The following is a 15,543-nucleotide window of genomic DNA, read 5'->3' as shown; positions in this document are numbered from 1 at the left end:
AAAAAAACTGATATTAACTAAAAATTTACTTCCAAATGAAACAATGCTGAATCAAATCGTTCCTCAAGATTGTAATAATAAAAAATTAAAAATAGAGGTTTTTTTCCTCCAATTTTACACGCTGATAACAACAGTTTGAATCTATGCATTATAATGACAAGTACTATAATCGATTATATTTGACAGATTCAGTTTAAAAGAGTACACGTTGAGTTCCTCTAAGGAAAACAGATCTACTTTACAGACAGACATTAATCACTGTGGCTACATAACTATCTATCTTTTACATCATACTCCATAGTCCATACCGTGATACTTCTCTTCAGAATAATAAACGGCAGTCACAACATTGCCACCAAATTTCCTACCATGTAGAGCATTTTTTGCGGCGGAACAACCAGCGTTATCAGAGTATTCCAAGAACACCTGCAGGGCAAACCATTAGCACTTTCAAACAACTACCCTGAATTTTAATTATTCCTAGTTCCTAACCCTCTATAATTGATTGAAATTTGGAACCATTGTTGTTTGAGGTACATTGTATTAAGTAACTAATGCATCACAGAACTTCATGAAGCAGAGCTATACACCTTACATGCTGCCAATTTGCGGAAAACGATAACTCAAACTCAAATGCATCACTAGTGAACTGCATACCTTTCCAATACCCGGAGGCAGCTCTCCGCCAGGATTCGGCCGCGGAATAACAACATTCACCAAAGCTCCTATAAAGGTCAACCAAATATAAATAGCAGAAAACATATCAATCAGAAGCACACGAGGTAGTGGACATTCATAACAACGTGTCTAATCTCACAGAAAATAAAAAGATTTTAATAGTCATGTAGTCAGCAGCAGTGGTCCAAATGTCCAATAATGATAATGAGCCGAACAGAAAAGGGCCATTTATTATAGAATTACTGGAAAGTACTGAGTTTCAAATAGTTTCAAGGTTAAGTGTATGCACAAGATATAGAAGCACCCTATTATGTATCCAGCTCACCCACCGAATCAGATACAATTTAATGCAATAACTCAATATATACACAGCTTAAATTTAAGTGATGGAATACATCATACTACATATGCATACCAAATTTGCGGCACTCATCCCGCATGTCTTCCAATATTTCTTCATATTCCTCATCATCCCTCAACTGATCAGAAGTAACAGCCTTTAACCAGAGGGCAAAGACAATTAAAGGTCAATAAAATGGAATTGTTTGATAAGCAGGAAATATAGAGGGAAAGGGGGGATATAGAACTGAAAGTATATCAAACCAATGGATAAATTATGCATGCAGCAGAAACCAGAATTACCTCTGTCAAACATAACACTTTAGTGGGAGTTTCATCAATTGTAGTTGGCACTCTTTCTGCCCAAGGAATATTTGACCCGCCAACTTCCAAAGCTATTTTCTGTTAATTAAAGAATATGAACAAGCAAAAAAAAAAAAGAAATAGAGAGAGAGAGAGGCGCATGGGGGTGGGGGTGGGGGGTGGTTGTTGGCAGCAAAAGTGAATGTGCTTCACCTGGATAGCTATATGCTGTTGTGCCCTTGCAAAGATGTGTTCCTGCTCTGTTTTAGAATGACCACTGTCCAAGAAGAGCATTTAATGAAAGTGGGAAAAAAATTGAATATTTAATACTTTATGCCACACAAAAAAAATGTATTGAGTAAAGCAGCAATAATGGTTTAAAAAATATAGAAAATCTGTTTACATTGACAAGGGGCCGGCTACATGGATCAAACGACAACGTGATAGGATGCAATGGGGTCATTTGATCCATGTAGCCAACCCCAAATAACAAAGTTAAGCAAATAACAGATTTATTTCAGAAAAAGGGGCCAACCTGACAGTAGCTCGCCTTACAGTCAATGTTTTATCACCCATTTTAAGGCCATTGAGAGAGGCACAAGCAATGTCTGTTACCGCTGGATTCTGATAAGATTGTAACCAGAAAAGATATATTAAGAAAAAAGATTAAAACCTGTAATGTAACTGATTGGAAAAGAAAAAGATTAAATGTAATATCATTATAAATAGCAACAGAAGTTACGAATTTTGTTCACCTCATAAGTACAAAAACCATATCCTTTAGAATGTCCAGTGTCTTTATCCCTAACTAAATCAAAAGCATGGAGAGTACTGCAATACAAAAAATGCCACCATGAGTGAAGTTTATGTTTGTAAAAAAAAAAAATCAAAATCCCACATGAATGGAAAACCAAATAACACCTTGATACAAAACAAAATAGATGTACAATAGCTTTACCCAAAAGATTCTAGTAATTGTCTTATTTGTTCTTCAGTGAAGCAATATGAAAGCCCACCCACAAAAATGCGGTCAAGTCCCTCAGTTCCACCAACAGCACTAGAAACAAATCCAGATGAATCAGAATAAAAAACTAGATATACTTTCTTTATCCTTTATTTAGGAAAACGATATTTAGAAATATAAGATATACACATCACAAAGTGGTCAACTAACCCAATAGCAAGTCCAACGGCAGATAAGTTGAGGTGTGGACTTGGCTGGCTAGGACCTAGAGCAGCAGCTAATGAAGGATTATAATCTGTTGGCCTACGGACCCTTACAGCAACACCCTAAGATATCATGAGAAACATGTTAGGGTCTAGTGTTTCCAAACATTAACAATAAGAAGAAGCAAGCCTTTCCTTCCCCACTATGTGGGATGAGCAACATGAATCACACATCATTGAGTAATCATAACTCACATCTATAGAAATAGAAAGCCATTTAAATCTAAATCTCTCCTAATTATTCCATCTATAGTTAATCCTGGTCTGCTACCACTAACAATTGAACTATCCTCAACCCAATGTACATTTTTATGGGGGTTCCTATAGTTTCCACTCACATATTCAGATGAAATAACTAATCATTCAGTTGTTTAAGTGGAAAATCCCAAGAGAGTAAAGTAAAGGTCAGAGCACGCAGTCAGCATGAAGCATCAGATTGAGAATGCACTAGATAACATCCTCTTATGACCATGCATATAAAAAACCTAGATTGTGCAAGAAGAATACTTTCCTACCAACAAATTATAGATTCTCCACATCTGTATTTACATTAAGTAAAAAACAAGTACATATTCCAGAAATCACAAAAAGTTAATGGATGAATCATACAGTAATTGGCATTCTCCTTACTTAATTCCTGCTATATTTTATCTCATTTGATATAACAACAACTAAAGATAGTATTTCAAGATATTAACATGATAGTCCTTGCCTGAAATATTATTCCATCTAACGCCATTGCATTGCTAGCCTCCTCAACAGTTCTCATCTCCACAAATGCGAATTTCTTCTCATGATTGATGTAGACATTGACAACAGAATCGCCTATACACCAGAAAATCTAGAATAAACAATATAACCAGCCAATATGGAGATCAATGACACCAATGTAACACTATATTGTCCACCAACTTTAAAGAAAATTATATTTTTGTATTAATAAAAACTGTTGAATTATATGCCTTAAGCAGATATGCAGTCCACATTACATGCAATAAATATAGAAAACAATAAAAACACGATTGAAAGGTTGATGTTATGTTTGTAAAAAAGAGTATTAGAATGTGAGAAAATATCAACTATTTGATTGCCAACCTAAATTTCTAGTTTTTCTTAAATTTGAAAGGCAATATCATCATATGATTGCTTGTAGTCCTAAGACTGGATTAATGGAAACAACATTAAGTTATTAAGTTACTGAGGAGAGTAACTAAACCAAAGCTTATATAGATATCTAAACTAAAAATAAAATACTATGCTTATTTGACCTGCTCCAGCAGAATTGCCCCCAATGGTAATCATGACTTGGCTGAAGAATGCTGCAATTGTCTGTTTCAAAAATAAAAGAACCTCAAAACAAGAATTCCAAAAGTAAAGGAAAAGAAAATTTAGGTTAAAAATTACAATGTTTACCTTAACAGTAAAATGTTTACTTTAAACTTAAAGAAAAATGGACTACACCTATCACCCCATCCCAAGAGAAATATTCCCTTCATATAATGCAAAATATCCTTCCAAATTAATTTGGCAAATTATTTTCAAACAAATGGGAAGGCAATGCTTATAAGAGTTGTCAGTGATGTGAAAATATTATAGATGTTATATGTATGTCCATATATAACTTAGTTTTTTATCCCTTTAATGGATAAATTTATGAAGCCAGAATATTCGCACCGATGAGAGAGAGAGAGAGAGAGAGAGAGAGAGAGAGAGAGAGAGAGAGAGAGAGAGAGAGAGAGAGAGAGAACCTGTTCATTAGTCAACGGAGGAAGCCCACCTACATAAACTCGCCGGGCATGCCTTGTAGCCTTTAGAACAAGAAAAAAGAAATTATCATAAAGACATTTTCACTTGCAAATCCACATATTGACCCTTATATGAAGTCACATCACCTGCTGTGTCATAGGTTGAATGTGCATTACAGAAAGTGTTCCCATCTGTGGCAAAATGAAATCATATAGATTGTTCATAGGATTTAAAAAAGCTAAAAATATGGTGCCATAACACTGATGACAAACCAGCACCTGTGATATTCCAAATGGTGACAAATTTTGTGAAGTTCCTTGAATCGTATGAGCAGTACCCAGTATTTGCCCTGCATTATTAACTTTTAGGAAAAACAAGATATAGAAAATATTTTTTTTCAAAATATTGCATGGTTTTGTAGCTTGTCAATAGATTAAAAGAAAAAAAGTTAAGAGGCGTACAAGCATCTATTCCACAACAAATAAAGCCAAAATGAAAGAAAATAAATCATACCTATTATATAGCATGAAAAATAAAAAATTTATAAACGAGTTCACTGAAGATGCTGCGGACATATGTGTCCACCAATAGGAAACTTTTGCTGGTTCAGAGTGAAAGATCCAGCTACAGAATGCATAGGTCATCCATTGAATATGCTACAGAGCGTTGCTGATAGGTAGGTTCGTAGGACATCAAACCCAACATTGTCTTCTTAACCAACCATAATAATAACCCAGAAACACAAAACCACACACAACAGCCAAACAACACAAGAATGGTTCTCAGTTTCAAAAGTAAATTCATCACGTCAAAATATACAGAAAATATCAACAAAACACTTAAACAAAGGGAACAATTATTTCAAGCTGAATATGTGGAGGGGAAAATAAATAAACGAAGCTTGTAACTAATCTAAAGAGTAATTCCTACATGCAAGTTATTAAATTAAGAGGTTCAGTACCTGAGACAGCAGGTGTTACGTCTGCAGTAGGTGGTGCCATGTCAAAACCAGAGGTCCTTTTGCTGCAAATACAATTAAACAATTAAACATTTGAAGATAAAGATAAACACAGCTAAGCGCAGTCAAAAGGAAAACAGTAGTTCAAGAGTCTATCAAATTACAACAGTATCATACCTACACAACCATATAAGAAAATTTAACATGCAAAGGAAATGTTTGTTCAGCTGTAGGAACTTTATAAGAAAATTTCTTCAAGTTGACATAAAGCTATTTCAGAACACGTTGGTTTCCAGTTAAATACCTGTTTCACCTTCTAACCGATGTAGGTAGAGGTGAGGGCATTTATCTCTACATTATGCTAAACTAAGATGGAAAGCAAGGCTAAGTCAACAGACTCGAGAACATATAGATAGCCTATATCCCACAAGATCAATGGACACACCGAATTCAAGTGCAACAATTACCATTCAGACCGAGATGGGGATCTGGATCGTGATCTTGATCTTGATCTTGATTTCCTCCTTGATCTCTTTAAATGTGCTCCATATTTGTGCTTTGTTTCTCCATCGTAAACACGGTCATTATGCCTACAAAATGAAAGAACTCTCCAATATGAAATGACAAATAGATGAAGAAAGCTGCACAAAGAAAGGCACTAATCAGTCAAATGCTAAAGGAAATTTCAACTAGAAGAGAAGAAAGGGTAATGAATAGTCTAACCTATCATAATCACTTTTCTTGTGCCGATTATAATTGTCATATTTACCCCTCCCCATAAACCTTCCAACCTTGTGGTCTCTGCGATGGCGGTCATGAAAGGTTTTCCTTTCATCATCTTGCCTTCTCATCCGTGAACTTTCATGAGCAGATCCACGAGAAATTGGCTGAGATAATTTAACAACACTCAATGATCTCATCCAACACATATGTAAGTAGACAGGCTCAGACGCCTTCAAAATTCAAATACCAACCCACCTAAATCAGTAATGCCTTCAACTGCAGGTCATGAAATAATTACATGCCCCTTGTTTAATCATGCACCAATTGCAAACAGGTGCACGCAGGGTGCACACACATGATTAAAACCATTATCATATCTGGATTTTCTTTATTTTTATTTAAAAAAAAAAGTAATTTGCAAATCCCAAATCCCAAATACAGAATAACCACCCTTAAATCTTCCACAATCCCAAATCTTCTCAACGAGGTGTGTCGTAAACTAAATTTTGGACTACAAACAAGAATCAACGTTCCAAACACAAACTGCAAATACAAACAAGCACATTGAACGAAACCAAAAAAAAAACAAATTTAAAAGAAAAAGGTCCGATCAAGATTCATAAATTCTACAAGCAAGACACCCATATATGCAGATAAATGAAGCTTCCGATAAAAGTGATCAAACATTAATATTTCAAAAACTAAAAAAAATTAAACTACAAACCTTATCGGGCGATGAACGGCCACGAAGGGAAGCATGATTTTCGATGTCAGACATTGGATGCAAGCCCTGAAGCTATGAAATTTGAACGTTGAAACCCTAAAATACTTCGCTGTGTGATGAAGATTAGAGAATGAAATGGCAGTGATAGTTGATCAAGCATAATAATATTTTAAATTTTTTATGATATATTTAAAAAGAATAATAATATTTTAATTTGTATACAATAGACATATTAACTTAGGTTTATAAAAAAATAGCTTTGCAGCACAAGTAAATTAGTAAAATAAAAGTTAAATTTGATCCTTAAAACTAAGTTATTTTAGTTCATAAAATTATAAACAAAAATACTATTTATACACTAAAATTAGTCACCATGTATTTATGTATAAATATCTTATTTAGTTCATTTTTAATATATATTTTATATTTTAAAAAAATTTAAAACTATTAATTTAGTTCAAAAAATCCTAAAACTCTTAATACTCATATTGATTTTTGAAATTGCGTTCGTCCTTAGTCTGATCTCTAAAAATTTCGATTTACTCAATTTAATCTCTAATTTGGTATTCATAATTCACGTTAGTTTCTGACCTTACTTTTTGTCATAAAATTGTTAACGACGTATTGAAATAAACTAACGGTTATCCTGCAAGACTTTTTAATGAGTATCTGAAGTGATCGTTAAAACTTTTTAACTATAACCATAATTTCACTTAAGGATTTTAAAAGTTTTTTAAGCAGCAAATTGAGGTAAAAAATTTCAATTACTACATTAGATAGTCTATCTCGACACACAATTAATCGTTAGAATCCGGGACTAATATAGGTCGGAATGCTAAGTTATGAGATTAAATTGAGTAAATTGAAACTTTAAAGATCAAAAATGGAATAATTTGAATAGAGTAAATAGTTAAATTGGTCCCTACCCGATCTCCAAATTGATCCCCGAAAAATTAAATTAATCAAAATTGTTCTCGAAAAATTTAAAATTAATCACGTTAGTCCCTCCGTCCATTCTATCACTAATGGCGTTAAGTTTTACTGACTTGGCACGTTAATTTTTTGTTGTCAGGATTCAGACCCACAGACGGACCCAAATCATTAAAAAATTGGAGCCTAACCCAATAACTCAACCCGGCGACTCTCCTTCTCCTCTACGCGTCTCAGCCTCCATGCCAGTTCCAACAGCTGCTGCCTCCATCAATTGCAGCCTCCTCAGTAATTCAAACAATACTGCATCTGACTGCTCTTTCATTTCATCAGTCAATGCCTCAGCTTCACCAAAGCTATAATTGCTAAGGACCCTATTCACATCCATGTCACCATGATCATCAATATCATCCCTTGAGCTATTCAACTTGCTCTCCTTGCTTGCCGCAGCTTCAAACTCAACAACACCATCTCAATTGTGATAAAAACCACTACTCTTGTAGGCACCATCATCATCACCACTACCAGAGCACCACCACCATTAGCACCATCACCAAGGACACAGAGCTTAACCCTATCACATTCTACGCACCTTATTTGCTTGCAAGAGAATAGCACTCAGCAATACAGTCCCTTTTCAGCTTGAACTCCTTGGGGGAATCAGAAGCCGCCACCATGATCGCATGGTCAATTATCTCAAATATGTCAGAAAAAGATGAACAAGACCTGAAGTAACTCCTCCAGTGATCCAATGACTTCATGATACTCATTCCCAACAAACTCTATGAGAGACTTCAATCCAGATCCCAACAATAAGAACAGCTGATCAAAATTTGATTTTTTTCTGGTGAGCAAAGATTTTGTTCAACAACAATAAACGCTCAAGTTTGTAAATTTATTAACTTAATGGCAGTGTGCCCTTGATTTGGCAAGATTCGATTGAATGGTCTTTGTTTTGTAAACTCTATTAAATTAGTAAATAATTAGTCAATAAATTAATTTTTAATAAAAAAATTAGAAATATAAATATTATATTAAATTAGGATAGAGCTCATCAAAACAAGAATTTTGACACTAATTTCAAGAAATTCGGCCCAAGATTGGACCGAATAGACCGAACCGGTTGAACCAGGCCCATACTGGGCCCGTGGGCCCAATCGGCCCGGCACTTAAGTGAACCAAAGCTTCCTTTCTTCCCCAATTCAGCAGAAGCACCACTGAAAACACAACAGGGGAGAGGAGAAGAGAAAATTTCCCTAACCCTTACGTTAATTTCAAATCATCGTATCTCCTCCGTCCGAGTTCCGACCGCCGCACCGTTTGCGGCCACGCGACCACGGCGTTGAGCTCTACGTTTCTACCGGAAAAATTTTATAGGTAATTTGCTTATTCACTCTCAGCCTCTTCTTCTTCCAATTTTCGAAAATTATGTAGTGGTGTTGAATTTCTTTACTTTTTGATATTTTAGTATCCAATTAGCTTGAAGAAAACGTTTACTCTTGCTTATACGAAATTTGGGTAAGGTGAGAATACTATAATTTCATCTAAATATTCTGAATTTGTGCTTTGGGTATTAAATTGGGTGTATATGTGTTATGAATATGTATTAGGTTGTGAATAAATAATTGGAGCTTGAAATTGTGGGTATTGGAACTTGGAGGAAGCTGAACGCTATTGTTTTATTGAAGTTTTTGGGGATGTGTTTGTTTTAGTAAGCTGCCTTGATTACTACGAGAAAATCGGCTAAGGTATGATTTATGTTTCTCGCATTTAATATATAATGTTCTGTGAAAACTTAGGCTAGATGACCATATGATAAGTTGGAACGCACGAAAATGTACAATATTTAGTATCCTTGATATTTATAATGTGAGTTGGTTATGTGATGATGATTGTTGCTATATTGATATTAGTGTGGAAGAAGGTTGGGTTGGTGATGATATGATTATACATGTATTGAGTAAGTGCATGTTGAAATTGTTGAAATGTGGGATTGTATAATGTAATGTATGATGGATGATTAAATGATGTGAAGTCATGTTGCTGGTGTATTGTATATATAGGGACTGAATTCAAGTGTAGAATGGAATTTTTGACTGACCTCCTTATATGCGTACGCGAGTGGTCCTATGCGTACGCGTAATGGGCCAGCATGCATGTTCACGCGTATGCGTGACATGAGGTACTCACCTACGCGAACGCATGATAAGGGGATGCGCGTGCGAGCTGCCCTTTTACACTCCCACGCGTACGCATAGCCCATATTCCAGCAAACATGATTTTCTGAGTTTTAAATCCTATTTCAAACTTCTAAACCTCTATTTTCATTTTTCTAGTCATAAATAATAGTATTAAACCTGATAATCAGATAAAGTTAGGAAATGGAGATAACTTGGAGGTGAAGTAAAGCTGAAAAAGTGATAAATTAAATATGAAATGCTATGAATGATTATGTATGATATTTGGCTAAATAATCAAATGATCTGAGATACGAGATTCCCTGAGTAAAGTACCGTGGCTTGCCACCACGTGTACCAGGTCGAAAACTCGATACTTTGTTGACCTACGACGTAAGGGTGACCGGGCACTTATAAACTCTCGGGAATGTTACCCCCATTGAGCAATATTGATTATTTGAGAAAAAGCTATGCATAGACTCTTGGGATGCACGTCGAGGGACAGTCCAAGGGTTTAGCAAACCAGACTTGTCGGGTTGGCTTGATAACCGACAGATGAGACTCATCAGCCATAGGACAGGCATGCATCATGTGCATATTACTTGAATTACTTGTTTGTGCATTAACTGGGTGTGCCTAAGTGTATTTGCTATGTTAAATGTATATTTGTTACCTGCAGTACTTGTAACCTTCTTGTGCTTGCCTTTATCTACTTATTTGTCTGTGATATGTTGTCGGAGGTGTTGGTATGGAGGAAAGGCAGTAGGACTTAGATTCAAGATTAAGTTAAGTTAGGTTTAGATACTCTTAGAAAACCACCATTTTATGGTTTCTGTTTAATACTTAAAGTTTTATAATCTGAGTGTCGGCATTCTAGGATTGTCTCGAATATTCCCAGAACCTTATATCTTATATGTGCGGCACCTTTACCATGTTCACCCCATACTATGTTGTTGTTTTTCAAATGCAGGTCGAGAGGCACCTCGTTAGGTGTCTGGACTTCTGAAACGAAGTGGTTATCGGGTTACTTATTAATTGTATAGTCATGTATATATATGTACTTAGTTTTCTCTCCGCATGACTTGTTCCTTTTGACCCTCTGAGAGGCTTATGGAGAGACAGGATTTTGTTTATGTAAATTTGGGTTTTGGATATGTATATATATGTGTGTAAATATTCTCCGGCCAGCTTTGACTTCGCGGGCTGAGTTAGGAGCTTGTTATTTTGTATCTTTGGCCTGCTATTCCTACTTTTGTTATCCTATGCTTGATAGCTATAGTTTTCTTAGTACGCAAGTTAGCTCATTTTCTGAGCGATGCGCTTTTGTTTCGCGATTTTTATTTCATCTGTTCTTTAACGCTCCTAGTTTATTATATTCTTTCTGCTATTATATGTACACATTTTATTTTAGAGGTCGTAATACCACACCACCTCTGTTTTACGGCTTAAGCGTAAAGCTCCGTGTGGTAGGGTGTTACATGTTTCAACTTGGCGGCGTCCATGGAAGAGTACAGAGGAAGACCGACGCAAGCAGAGCAAATCGGTGCAAGTTGCAGCGAAAGAAGAGACCATGTTCTACTTCTACCAGAAGCCAGCGACAGTAACTGAAGAAGAGGACGGACAGGAGTTGGACGGTGCAGTGACGACGATCTCTGCGACATTAGGCGGACGGGGTTCAGCGAAGCAGCAACTACCTATTCACGTCAGAGAGAAACTGCGGGCAAGGCGCGGTGGCGTTGTGGTAGAGGAACGTTGACGACGTGGAACACCTTGCAGGGCGGCGGCGTGGTGGAGTTTCAGGTAGAAGACGAAGATGCTGCTGAATGTGGGAAGAAGGAAATCATATTCCTTGTTGGGTTTGGGTTTGGTTTGATGCAGGTAGGATCCGAATTCGAGTTGAGTTGTGAAGTTAACGTGCCACGTCAATAAAATTTAACGTCGTCTTTAGTAACAGAATAGACGGGGGGACTAATATGATTAATTTTAAATCTTTCAAGGACGATTTTCATTAATTTAATCTTTCGAAAATTAATTTAGAGATCGAGTTATTTTTTAGGAACCAATTTAACTATTTACTCCATTTGAATATTAACTTAGAATAAGATACATAACCATTCTAGTATTCTACTATGGGTTCTTAGACTTAAAAATCAATATAATGTACAGGATATATATGTACTAAATAACTTAACACTTAAAATAAATAAATAAATAAATATCTACTGTTTTAGGATTTTCAAGTCTGCCGTATAGTGCGCAATGAATTGATTTTTACACCGAATTTCTTTGTCCATATGTAAATCTTGTCATATTTTATGTATATAATTATATATTGACATTGAATGACGTCAGCTCCCCTTTGTTTCATTTTCATATATTTCTTGTATCTAAGTTTCGGTTCATGCTGGTTGATTCACTTCATATTTGTCAATAAACTTCATTCCAGAAGGAAGTGGCGGTAAGTTTACAGCCAAGCTTTTTTTTTTTCCTGTTTTCCACAGTATTTTCCAACTCGACAGACTAAGAATTAATCCGTGACAGATCGAAACTTCATTTAAGGGTTTGTCGTTAGCCAATGGGTTGTTATATGCTATGGCTTTAATCTCCTCGTCATCAAAATTTGAGTCCCTGACATTGAGTACTCAACATTGCAGCTTCCACTCATCGCAGCCAAAAACCACCCTCAATTTGATACAATTAGGACTTGGGAGAGAGCCAAAGAAAACGCTGCAAGGGAATTGGAATCGCATAATATTTGGTTCTCACTTCATTCATTATTAGCTACAGGATGACATATGAAATATGAAGTCTATTTAAATAGAGTTTATATATTCTATTGAATAATAAGTATTCGCAACATTGGGATCATGAACTTGCCCTGTGTCAATAATTGTGGGATTCTAACTTATGATGATGGATTCTGAAAAGCAGCTCATTACACTTCCTCAATTTACTAACTTGTGTAATAATCTAAGAGTCAAATCCAATAATATGATTAGCAGCACTGATTAACGAACAGTAGAGCTAGTAGCAAAAGAAAAAACAATTGACTACAAAATTGCCAACATAACTACAAAACTTAGAAGCTAATTTATACAATACAACCATCAAGATGAATTTGGCTAAGGATATCAATATTTTGTTCTGCCATCACCTTCAGTTATCACATCCTCGAAGGATCCATTAGCAGGAATCATCGGCAACACGTGCTCTTGATGAGGTACAATGACATCAAGAAGGTAAGGTCCCGGAGTATCCAACATCTTCTGAATTGCTTCTCTAAGGTCTTGCTTCTTGGTCACTCGGGCTGCTGGTATACCACAAGCATCTGCAAAATGCAGCATGTTCGGAAATATCTCATTCTCTTTAGACGGGTCTCCTAGATAGGTGTGAGCCCTATTGGATTTATAGAAACGATCCTCCCATTGAACAACCATACCCAAGTGTTGATTATTCAACAGCAAGATCTTAATAGGGAGATTCTCCACCCTTATAGTGGCCAGCTCTTGAACATTCATCATAAAACTGCCATCACCATCAATGTCAACTACAACAGCGCCGGGGTTAGCCACAGCAGCTCCAATGGCGGCAGGCAATCCAAAACCCATAGCACCAAGACCACCGGATGTTAACCACTGCCTAGGCCTCTTGTATTTGTAAAATTGAGCAGCCCACATCTGGTGTTGTCCAACTCCAGTGCTTATAATAGCATCGCCATTGGTCAGCTCATCTAGAACCTGAATGGCATGCTGAGGAGGAATAAGATCATCCCCAAACGTCTTGTAACTCAACGGGAATTTGAGCTTCTGCTCATTCAGCTCTTCCCTCCAAGCCCGAAAATCAAGCTTACCCTTCACCCCCCTGCTTTCCAAAATCCTATTGATCCCACTCAAGGCCAGCTTCAAATCCCCACAGACAGACACATGGGGAAGCTTGTTCTTCCCAATCTCTGCCGAGTCAATGTCAATGTGAACAATCTTTGCCCTGCTAGCAAACGCCTCAAGCTTTCCCGTCACACGATCATCAAATCTCACCCCAAAAGCAAGCAAGAGATCACTCTTATCAACAGCATAATTAGCATACACAGTCCCGTGCATCCCAAGCATCTGCAACGAATTCTCACCACCTACAGGATAAGATCCCAAGCCCATCAAAGTACTAGCCACAGGAACCCCAGTAAGCTCAACAAACCTCCTCAACTCCTCACTCGCATTCAAACTCCCACCACCCACATACAGAACCGGCTTCTTAGATTCCAACAACAACCTCACAATCTGCTCCAAATATGACTCATTTGGAGCCTTTGGCAACCTAGACATGTACGCATTTAACATAACTGGTTGATCCCAATTGGGAACAGCAAGTTGTTGCTGAATATCTTTAGGAATATCAATCAACACAGGACCAGGCCTACCACTAATAGCTAAGAAAAAAGCCTCATTCACAATCCTAGGAATGTCATCAACATCAAGAACAAGGTAAGCATGCTTCGTGATGGATCGAGTTACCTCAACAATCGGGGTTTCCTGAAAGGCATCGGTTCCAATCATGCGGCGGGGGACCTGGCCTGTGATGGCAATGAGCGGGACGCTATCAAGGAGCGCGTCGGCGAGCCCACTCACGAGGTTGGTGGCGCCGGGGCCGGAGGTGGCGATGCAGACGCCGGCGAGTCCCGAAGATCGCGCGTATCCCTCGGCAGCGAACACGCCACCCTGCTCGTGGCGCGGAAGAACGTTCCGGATGGTGGATGAGCGCGTGAGAGCCTGGTGGATCTCCATGGAAGCACCGCCAGGGTAGGCAAAGACGTCGGTGACCCCCTGGCGCTCCAGCGCCTCCACGAGGATGTCAGCGCCCTTGCGTGGCTCGTTGGGAGCAAATCGGGAAACGAAATTGTCGACAACGACGGAAGGGGAGCTGGTTGCGGCGGTGGATGCATTCGGAGGGGAGAGTTTAGGATTATGTTTGGGGTTGGTGTTGGAGAGGGAGCACGTGATTCGGAGGGTGTGTGATGAAGAAGAAGGATAGTTTGGGAATTTAGTGAAAGTAAGAGCTTGCTTCGACGAGGTTGAAGATGATTGAAGGGATTGAAAACCTGGGAAAGAGGGTTTGGAAGCAGTGGCAGCCATTTTTGCAGAGAACGGCGGGAGTGTAAGGGATGATGATCGTCTGTAATGAAATGCAGACCCTAAATTTGAATGCCATGTTGTTCATTTACCATGTTACCCCTTCTCCATTGGCGCGTATTTATTCTTGACTGGGTGAAATAGTAAAAAGGACATCAAGTCAAGATCCGTGTTCATCTCAACCTCTCGTAAATACGCTGTTTACGTATTTATTTACCATCTGTAATCATTACATAAGACAATCACCAAATCTAGTAAATGTGATATGAATAATTAAATTTTTAGTTTATGTAAATTAATTCGTACACTTTAACTTTTAGATAAAGTCTAACATCTTTCGGGAGTCAACTTTTTATTTGTGTGTCAGACTGTCAGCACATGGTTTCATACCTTTATTATGAAATTTTGTTTTTGGGGTCTGAATTCTGAAATATACAGAAGGTAATATTGTAATTTTTTTGCCATGACTTTTTACAATTTTTCTTTTTGGTTTAAAATTTGTTTCATTTTTTTGTTGGCCTTAAATGGCCCGAAAATCTTAGCATACCATGTTGAAGGCCCCAACTATGAAATGCAAGCTAAGGCTAGAAAATAATTTCCATATGTTGAGTTAGT

The 15,543-nt window shown here is 37.3% G+C and overlaps 2 protein-coding genes across 5 annotated transcripts; both read right to left on the bottom strand.

Annotated features, from left to right (window-relative positions):
* Window positions 1-47: 47 nt before the first annotated feature.
* On the bottom strand, window positions 48-6,898 carry LOC107623141 (splicing factor U2af large subunit A). 4 transcript variants are annotated; one of them, XM_088503949.1, is made up of 18 exons: window positions 6,699-6,898; window positions 5,975-6,138; window positions 5,719-5,841; window positions 5,255-5,316; window positions 4,572-4,642; window positions 4,440-4,484; window positions 4,296-4,355; window positions 3,816-3,876; window positions 3,260-3,372; window positions 2,495-2,610; window positions 2,279-2,377; window positions 2,076-2,151; window positions 1,856-1,944; window positions 1,534-1,597; window positions 1,321-1,419; window positions 1,094-1,175; window positions 658-725; window positions 48-426 (listed from the first exon to the last, which is right to left on the bottom strand). In XM_088503949.1, exons 1-18 carry the CDS (start codon window positions 6,750-6,752, stop codon window positions 289-291), a joined length of 1,584 nt encoding a protein of 527 aa, XP_088360075.1. In that variant the 5' UTR covers window positions 6,753-6,898; the 3' UTR covers window positions 48-288. The 4 variants fall into 4 exon arrangements, with proteins under 4 accessions (XP_088360075.1, XP_088360058.1, XP_088360064.1 ...); XM_088503932.1 differs by having other exon boundaries at window positions 5,719-5,892; window positions 5,975-6,204; window positions 6,699-6,854; XM_088503938.1 differs by having other exon boundaries at window positions 5,975-6,204; window positions 6,699-6,854.
* Window positions 6,899-12,664: 5,766 nt separating this feature from the next.
* LOC107623323 (acetolactate synthase 3, chloroplastic) lies at window positions 12,665-15,017 on the bottom strand. Its single transcript, XM_016325530.3, has one exon. The coding sequence runs from the start codon at window positions 14,929-14,931 to the stop codon at window positions 12,937-12,939; it is 1,995 nt and encodes a 664-aa protein (XP_016181016.1). The 5' UTR covers window positions 14,932-15,017; the 3' UTR covers window positions 12,665-12,936.
* Window positions 15,018-15,543: the final 526 nt, after the last annotated feature.

Source organism: Arachis ipaensis, chromosome B10 (genome assembly GCF_059453495.1).
Source record: "Arachis ipaensis isolate K30076 ecotype BB chromosome B10, ASM5945349v1, whole genome shotgun sequence".
NCBI lineage: Eukaryota > Viridiplantae > Streptophyta > Magnoliopsida > Fabales > Fabaceae > Arachis > Arachis ipaensis.
This window is presented reverse-complemented; position numbering and strand designations above follow the sequence as displayed.

Excerpts from the sequence above, each read along its gene's own strand:
- LOC107623141 (XM_088503932.1), bottom strand. The coding sequence starts at position 6,752 with ATGTCTGACATCGAAAATCATGCTTCCCTTCGTGGCCGTTCATCGCCC. Across the intron at positions 4,485-4,571 it reads CACCATTTGGAATATCACAG|ATGGGAACACTTTCTGTAAT; the intron begins GTGCTGGTTTGT and ends ATTTTGCCACAG. Across the intron at positions 1,598-1,855 it reads GTAAGGCGAGCTACTGTCAG|TGGTCATTCTAAAACAGAGC; the intron begins GTTGGCCCCTTT and ends CTTCTTGGACAG.
- LOC107623323 (XM_016325530.3), bottom strand. The coding sequence starts at position 14,931 with ATGGCTGCCACTGCTTCCAAACCCTCTTTCCCAGGTTTTCAATCCCTT.